At 34.2% G+C, this 9,615-nt stretch overlaps 1 protein-coding gene across 1 annotated transcript; it reads right to left on the minus strand.

Annotated features, from left to right (window-relative positions):
* Window positions 1–640: 640 nt before the first annotated feature.
* Window positions 641–6,610, minus strand: LOC103973896 (nucleolar protein 56). The gene is made up of 8 exons (XM_009388567.3): window positions 6,236–6,610; window positions 5,939–6,153; window positions 5,687–5,844; window positions 2,551–2,738; window positions 2,228–2,480; window positions 1,791–1,939; window positions 1,559–1,711; window positions 641–1,275 (listed from the first exon to the last, which is right to left on the minus strand). Exons 1-8 carry the CDS (start codon window positions 6,438–6,440, stop codon window positions 920–922), a joined length of 1,677 nt encoding a protein of 558 aa, XP_009386842.2. The 5' UTR covers window positions 6,441–6,610; the 3' UTR covers window positions 641–919.
* Window positions 6,611–9,615: the final 3,005 nt, after the last annotated feature.

The following is a 9,615-nucleotide window of genomic DNA, read 5'->3' on the forward strand; positions in this document are numbered from 1 at the left end:
CATTCAAAAGTTGAGGCTAAATGAACATCATTATCCTTATTTACAAAATCATCCAAAAATACATATCAAATTGGACTTCAGAAATTCCTAAAATCATCAACAGATTAAAATATATATAGATTTGACATGGAAACATTATTTACCATGTGTGCTGAAAGTTCATGGTTAAACATTCACAAAATCAACCAGAGAACGTGTCAAATTATACTTCAAAGATCCTAAAGTAATTTAAAAATATATACAAATTTAATTGACATGTTGTTATCCACCTGGTGAAAATTTGATGTGCAATGGACATTTTGAAATTACACTAATAAAAATGGAAATCATTACATTCATTTACAAAATCAATTTAAAAGCAATGCAAATTTGGTCTTGTGGATAAAATAACTAGAACTACATGTATAACCAAAGACATCAGGGATAAAATAAGAGAATGTCTAAATCACAACCATTTAGAATCACATACAATCATGTTCATAAAGGACTCCTTTATCACTAGACTTTCAGATGGCATAAACATAATCAACAATGTTTGAGTACTCGATGGCCAAGGAAATTTGCGAGGAACATGTTCACTGAAGTGGTTCCATCATCATATTGAACCTGTCCAAATCAACTCAAAGAAACATGCAGAGTATGGCTGAAGCAAAACCAATGTGATTCCAATAGCAGTAACAACTTGATTGCACCAAGCCACACCCATTAGCGCAGCTAGATGTATAGAAACTGAAAACTACATGAATCTCAGATTGTTTTGATGCATAAGCCCACCAGGTTCAACAGCTCATCATGGTGCAAAGAGAGTGGACACACTTGAAGAAGCCAAATGAACAAGAATAAAGTGTTCTTAAGAAAAATGAGGGCTTATTAGATCAGAAAATAAAACACAGATTTTACCAGCTTCTTCTAACAGCAACTAGTCACCTTGGGCTTTCACTTTCTTTTTCTTTTTCTTGGTTCCTTCACTCCTCATTTGGACATCACCATCATTATCCAAGTCTTCATGACTCTTCTTCTTTTTATTTTTTTTGGGAGTTCCATTTTGTTCTGTATCATGACCATTCGCCTTAGGTGGCACCTCTTCCTGTTGTTGCTCCTCTAACTTATGCTTCTTTTTCTTCCTTTTTTCAGTTTCAGGCTCAATAGGAGCATCTCCATCAGCAGCAACCTCAAGAGATTTATCCTCGGCCATGGATTCACCATCTACATTTTCACGTTTAGATTTCTTCTTCTTACTTTTCTTCGTGGAAGCTTCATCTTTCTGTAGTCCATCTGCATTCATACACAGAATTTAGTAGTCATGAATGCATCAGACCAAGCACACGATAAACACTACTAAAATGCTAATCCAATTCCCACAATAAGATTCCACCCAAATTTCAAATATTTGGTATTCATAACTAACCCCATAATTAAGATAGATGTTACTGCAACAATGCCTAGATTTTCCCATCACAAAAAAGAATCAACTTTTACAGCATGAATTCTCCTTTACCAGCAGATGTGGTACCTACTTGACAGGATGCACAATATTATTGCAACAAAGGATACTCACCAGCATCCTCCTGAGAGGTATTGTTCAATGTACTCTCAATGGCAGCTTTCATCACATCAACATTCTTGCGAGGTGCAACGCCTTTGTCATAAAAGTCCAGTCTCTCCTCAACCTGCTCTCGGAGCTTCTGTCCAAAAATAGAGGTATTCACCTCTAAATGCATTTCTTTAATGTTAGAATAACAGCACGCCAGACTACAGTGAAAAAGTAGATATTCCAACTTAAGACTCACCGGAGAAGCAATCAATGCGGGATGCAATTGAGCATTTGTTTGCAAGATAGCGAGCTATACGACCTTTGTTCTTTGTAGATGCTCGGCCAATAAAAGAAGAATGGAAGATAAGACCATACTTTGGAGTGTTTCCTCGAGTTTTAAGGGCTCTGTAATATGAGGGAAAAATAGGTGATTTTTTAGACTGCAGCATGACTGCTGATCATGCTCATCTACAACATTACCATTAAAAACATGTCTATTTAATATAGAAAATAGTTAGACATAAGATGATCATTATCATTCCAACCAAATTTTAAGAGGTTCACTCGCCTCAATAATTTTCATAGCGATAATGGCCAAATTGTATTAACTATGAGATGCATTTATTTAGAAGATAAGAGGCTGGTGCTAGCCTTCTGAAGGGGATAATAAGGCAAAAAGAAGAGAATTTGAACCTGAAAAGTGCTTTCTCTGCACCAAGGATTTGGAGAGTAGATGAAGGACACTTGGCTAGATTGGAAAGACTTCCTGCATGAGATATTAAACGGGCCCCAACAATTTCACCAATAAGAGAAGCCAGATTTGGTGCAATGTCATTCATTTTTGTAACAAGATACTCGTACAGGTTTTTCCGGTATTCAGAAAGATTGATAACTCTCTGAGCAAATTGCTGGACATTAATCAAATCAATCGGAGACAGATCCTGCCCTGCATAGGTACCATAACTATTAAATAAGCATAACACCAATTAGAAAAGAAAATCAATCTCGATTCTTACCCATGGATGCTTTAGCTGCTTCTACAATTTCTTTTGCTTTGTCCTCATCACCAACAATGTCAGCTAATTCTGGAATATGATCCTCGGTCAGGTCTGATTTGTTCTCCACAGACTTTGCAATTTTGGCATACAGGTAATTGTCATTAATGATCTTCATGAGCTCTGGGAAATGCCATGAGTACCATTCTCTGCAAAATGTAGTTTAGTTAATGTAGTCATAAACCTGTAAATAAGAAACAGAAGCCAGTCAAGAGGAGGTGTCCTGGAATCTTGCTACCGTTAAGGGAGAATTAGACCCTTAAAGATATATGATGCCACAAAGTTCACGTTGTTTATGCTAAAAACAAAAGGCAGTCAGACACTAGCATGCTATTGTCAACTTATTTCTGCTTTCTTCAACATTCCAGATTTAATTTTTCTGAACAATTTTAACAGTGTCTTTCATCATATCATGTCTCTTCTACGGGCAAATTTAAAGAGAGAAAGTTCTTGAAATGCCACAGGTAAACTTATTTTTGTTGCAGTATTTGCTCCCACCTGAGTTTCCATAATTAGTCTGGAAAAAAAAATTGCAGTAGGTCCATCCAATTGAAGTCTAGAGTTCTAACAACTTGAGCTCAAAGGTTGCCAGAAGCGAGTTTAGCTGAAGATCAAATAAGTATGATATCTTAGTTATATCTGAAGTGATTCTCATCTTAGTATGATACCTTTCCCACACTTGGAAAGGTTGGTTAAAGAACCTCATCGAGGCCTCCAACATTTGGAAAAGAATTTTCATCTAAAAATATGCTAGTGCATTAATATCTTCACATCTGACTTGGGCAGTCATCTTTCATGTTTTATAATCCTCCATGGGCCGGAAGGATATTCCCAAAAAGGACTTGATAAGAAATATGATAAGCACTAGTTTCAAAGAATTATCATATATCAGCACAAGTTGCCAATTACAACTAGCATATGGCTTGATATTCTACAGCTTCTTTAAAGGATGTCGGAAAAAGGGTTTATCTCTGTTAAAAGAATGCCAGTTGCCTGAGGACTCTAACTAGGACCCGGTGGACTTTTTTTTATAAGATTGTCTAAAGAATGAAGGAATCTTCGAGTCATATTCATAAAACAACTTTTTTAGCTACAAGCCGCTTACTCCAATTTCGCTAGTACTTCTACTTATCCTTCAACTTCTCTTCTCTCTAATGAATCATTGTTCTACAAGCACTGTCTGCTTGGTGATCTTAAAATTTAACATTCACTAAATTTTTAATTGAAATTGATCAAAGTTCTGCTATTTCCCCTATTTTTCTCATGCATACTGCTGCAGATTGTCTGAACTAAACCAATGACCTGAGCCCTCAAGTGCATTACAAAAAGTGCCTCTAAGTTACATGAGGCAGCAACTTGCTGACCTATGCAAACCAAGTAGTATATAGCTGACTTCAGGAACTAAAGACAGAAAGTTTGATCTCATGAAGTTGGAAGTAACCTGATTATGTTTGAAACAGCAAAATCAAGATAACAGAAGAGAATCTAAACTCAAAATGGTAAATAGTTACAGAACCATTTTGCGACTAAAATCAATTAGTGAGGTCAAAGCACGATCTGACACCTCGCAAATTGTCCCAACCATAGAAGCATGAGGAATGGAACTCCTCAATTCCTGAATGCTAGTGCCATCTAAAATACATAACTTAGACTGATAGAAAAGCACAGTTTTCTACAAGGCACAATTTAATCAAACGCTCAGCATGCAAATAACATGCCAAAAATGATGTACAAAATGTTCTCATCAATCATGGTAACATCAAAAAATTGACTTCAAATACTTTCACAAATGATTTTTCATTTGATACTCTGCAAAGGACCTTGTTTTCAGTAGTTCGACAAGTCATTTTTTCAATATCGAGTAGAGTTTTTACAATCAACACTCATGAAGCAATATTGACATTTTTTTTACATTAAAAGTTTTGAATAGAATAAATTAATGTATAGAATATTTTGTACAAAAGATTTATGGTATTAGGATCAACTTGGAGTGTTTTCATATTGTAACTCAACAACATCCACCCATACCTGATTGTGGGAAGGAGACACCAGATCAAGCCAAAAGAAACAATGTCCCTAAATGCTTTAACTCAACAACCATGACAAGTTCATTATTAGACGTTAACAACTGCTTGACTTAAAAATGTTAAAACCTATGGTAATTCATATATCTTATCATACAGATGATGACAAGGCATCTAATTCTTGAAAGATGATGGGTGTACAAAGGAATGCCAGGCATGAAGGTCCCAACAACTTGTACATGTTCAAAGAAGAAAAAAACATACTGTGGTAACATTGAAGCAGTTCACCAGAAAGCAAAAGGATGTGCTTGCATGAAGGATAAAACTGAATCAACAGCATAAAATTGGGGCCTTTTCACAATGAATGACAACAAATTTGGTTAAACAAGAAAACTCAAGGATAAAATATAATATAAAAAAAACAAATATATGTGGTCCAAAAGTGCTTCAATTCCAGATAATTAACAACCATGTCCAATTCTATTGTTTCAGCCAGAACACTGAAGCAGCTCAAGTTTAGGACCATGTGAAGTGAAAATTCATAGAAGTCCCACAATTTCTGCCAAAATTTCTAGTACAATAATATTTAAAGAAATTTCTAGTGAAAATTCATCATCTGAATCATATCTTTCCAGTGACAGTTTAGGAATCCACCATTGGTTGGAAACATGGCCCAATGTAGCTACAATTTAAGTCCGTAAATTCTCCTATTATTTAGCTTACTACAATCAGAACATTTTTTTAAGAGATGTCGTTGCAATTAGATATCAGGATTTTCCTTTCAGAATACTAAACAAAATAAGCTTCAACATAAGGTGACACATGACAAAGCTTGGCACTGCTGTGAGAGAAGATTAACATCCTGATTGGCTATTTTTAAATCATGAGAAAGCTCATTACCGAAACTCGCCCGATGACCTTACGTCTATCTATATTCAGCAACCTGCCTATCAATTGAGGCCCATTTTTCAACGGATATTTCCAGAACAATAAATAAAACAGTGACCTCTGTATATTGATGATATCACATCGAAGTAGAAACTCCTATACACAAAAAGAGAAATAAAACACACCTGACTCTCATTGAGAAGGAGTTAATATCCTTGTCCAACGTATCAAGGAGAAAAATAGCCTGAATGACCATGTTATCCACCCGATTAACATTGAACTTCACCTTGGCTCTGCTATAACTATGGCCCAACCCGAGTTGAGCCTTCTCCAAGTCCGATGGCTGAGAACACAGAAAGAACAAGAAACAAGACTCCATCAGAACGAGCTTCAAGCTACAACCGGAAGACATCCCTGACTCAGAAACAAGATCCAACCTTTAAGTCCTTAATAAACCGATCGAAGTGCAACCGCACACCACGAAGGAGCTCGAGAACAAACTCGTTGCTCTGGCAGGGAATCTTGGTCACCTCAAATATCTGAGACCCAACCTTCGGCTCCGCAACGCCGAGGCTGAACTTCGCCTTCTTCCCTTCTTTTACCTTGGGAAGATTCATCTCCAAGAAGTTCCTAAGCTCGTCGGTCATAAGCCCTAAAATCGCACAAATAATCTCCATATATTACTATAAACATAAAAAATAATAACGAAAACATTGGATTCTCTTTCAGCTCACCTTCAGAGACAGCGTTGCATTGGTTGAGGGCGTCGAGGGCGGAGGAGAAGGGGTGGAAAGCGACGAGCTTGACGACCTTACCGAAGCGGGTGAGATCGAGGACGGAGTTGCGGACGGCCTCCGTGTTCTGACCGATCTCGTCGAGGCCGTAGGCGTGGAACAGCGAGTAACCGGAGGCCGACTCGAAGAGGAGGAAGAGCGCCATGGCCCGATAGATCCGACCAGGGTTCCTCCAATGCTGCCACGGATCAAAACCCGCAGGGTTTCCTCGCCTCGAGCGTTATTGGAGGCGAGAGAGGAGCAGCTGCGAGCGCGGAGGGACTCTTCGTCGGGGTTTTAAGAGGGAGGACGGCACGTTGGAGAATTAGGGTTTTGAGGTCCATTTTCACATTGAGTTACTCTTGCCTCCCCTACCACGACAATACCTGGCTTATTACCGTACATGATCTGGGACCCACCATGGGCCCATCAAAACACTACTAAGGGGTACGAAGTCACCGCCGTTGGATTGGTAATCCAACATTTTGTACAGTATATGTGAAGTATAAAAAAATACCATATTTGTGAGAATTAATATTGTTATCTTACGATAAATTGAATTAAGAAATCGAAATGGTTACCAAAAATGTTGCATGTAAAATTAATTTGACGTTATTTAATAATTTAGGCTTAATATTCAATTGCATAATGACGGGATTTTTTTTATCTTATTATTAACTATATTTCGGCATAACTTTTTAATATTACATTTCATGTATCAAATTATTCGGCGAATTATAGCTTAATTAAACCACTTCAAATCAGCGGTAAATAAGAAATTATTATAGTCTTCTGATCTAAAAGTAGATGTGGTTATTGAATATTTTTTATGTTAGTGTCTGATTATTCTTTTGTATTTGCTATTGTTATATAAAATAGTTCTATTGAAGCATGGATATTACAATAAATCACATCTTATTGATGTCCCATTATTGCAAAATTATTTCTGCAATGGAAAAAATAACAACAAAATGATGAAAGAGAAGTGAAGTAAACAATATTCTTAGTTTAATTAATAGTGTTTTAGTGATCAATTTGAGGGGTCTTATGCTTAATGCTTCATCTTTTTTTATTGGGGATTAGGACAAATGTTGCCATTAAATTAGTTTCAAATTTCTTCTCCAAAACTTTAATTGTGATTTTTCATTCTTCTATATATTTTTGCTCCATTTGCAAAGGCAATGCTGACTATGATAGTGATGATAAAATCCATGATCCAATTTCCATGCCCAAACGAACAAAGGAGGAAATGAGGTGAAGTTCTTTGGTCTCATATGGATTTCCTTTTTTTGTTTTTCTATCATGAATATTTATTTGGCAATAGGGTTTAATGCAAATGGATTTAATCTTCTCAGATAATTGTTTCTATGGTGGCTTTTATTTTATTAAGTGATCAAAATCAACATACACTTGAGTTTTCATGACATTAACTGTTGTTGTTGATGTTGTCATTTTAGATGGCATATCATGGTATGATATAGCTTGGCATAAAAATAATATGATATAGTTTTCTATGATCAATCATAATAATAGCTGAGATGGTGTGACATTGATGACATAATATGATTTACACACTTCAAGTATTCTTTCCTTGGCTTATAACCCACATTACTGGAGTTTTGATAGCTAATAACCCCATAACACTTTGGTGGACTCAATATTGCATCTTAATACCCAATCAATGCCTTCAATGGTATCACAATCTTTGTAATTGTCAATCTTGCTCAATAATCCGCCTGATTTAATTTAATAGCAATCAAAGCTTCTTATTTTGGCAACATGACTCAATCCAAGTTGGAATAGAAAATGGCAATATAACATTTTTTAATTGAATGGTATTGAAGAACATTTAGATTCATATTTATTATTTTTATTTAATACCCAGAAGACTTAATGCTAGTTTTGTGTAAGTTTAAACAATTATTTTTCTACTTATAATCATATTTTTAAGTTCTGTAATTTTATTATAAGTTTTGTTTCTCAATTCACATGATTTCATTCGATATATTTTAGAAGATGTCAACTAAATTAGATAGTAAAAATTATGATAGATTATTAAAAAATTATTAGCTCGAATCCCACTTATTCCAATTTCATATTTGTCACTTATCCCAAAATATATATATATATATATATATATTTTTTTTTGTTGATATTTTTGGCCATGGATTGGATTAATTACTATTAAACTCTCTATCAATGGGAATGCATTATTCACATGTTGTAGCTATTCATATCTTTCTTGATATATAATCTTAGATTTGGAAATTTAGTTGGTGGTATATAGCCATTAAAATAAAAATCTTTCATATATAGTAAGTTTGATATAAATATCATAATTAGACAAGGGGAAATAGTAATACATAGGTTATGACTTGTTATTATTTAGACACATTTTCATGTATGGCAAAGGCCAATTGACCTATGTTAATTTAAAGTGTTATTATTCATATTCTCTATAGCCGAAAGAAAAAAAAGAAATTAATATTAACCCCAACAAAGAAATTTATAATTCACTAAAAGAACTAACTTATTGGTATAACTCTACTCTTATTTCTCTGCTAAACTAAATAAATAAGTAAATTAATTAGTGAACTAATACGAAATTAATAAAAATAAATCAAACAAAACCCTAACAATATTTTTATATATCGAAGAGAAACTCGGGAATGGATGAAATTAATAAGGATATTATTTATGCTTATCATAGTCAATTGACGATAAGGTAAGTAAGAGGTATCAAACCTTTATTAATTGATAAGTGATCATCATACTAATATTTTTGTATAAATTTGTAGAATGATATTTGACTCTCGAACGAGTGAACTTAGTATACCATTAAAGAAATTATGACCTTGTAATTTTTTTTTAAAAAAAATATTTTTTTAATGTACATTAAATACATGCTAGACATTTATGTTAGAATTTTTTTTTGAAAAAAAAATACTATTTCACATAAATCTAACAAGATATAAATATAGAGCCGAGCACAAAACATAATATAATTATTAGTTTACCTATGTGACATCAGATTTAAATATTCTTGCAAACTGTATCAATCAAATTAACAACTTTATTTTCCTCTCATGCACTTCAAAATTTGAACATATTTATAATCTCTCACGTTTCATGTTTTCAGTCAATATTATATTTTTCTTCATAAAATTTTAATAATATAAAAAATTAAAATATTATATATAAATTTAGTCAAATATATTATTATTAAATTTTTGATAAGAGATAATTTAATCGATCGATGATTCGTACGACTTGTAGGCTCGTGAAGAATTATCTGTCTTGGACGATGGACATTCTCAATTATAATGAATGATATAGATATA

This window comes from Musa acuminata, chromosome BXJ3-9 (genome assembly GCF_036884655.1).
Source record: "Musa acuminata AAA Group cultivar baxijiao chromosome BXJ3-9, Cavendish_Baxijiao_AAA, whole genome shotgun sequence".
Taxonomy (NCBI): domain Eukaryota; kingdom Viridiplantae; phylum Streptophyta; class Magnoliopsida; order Zingiberales; family Musaceae; genus Musa; species Musa acuminata.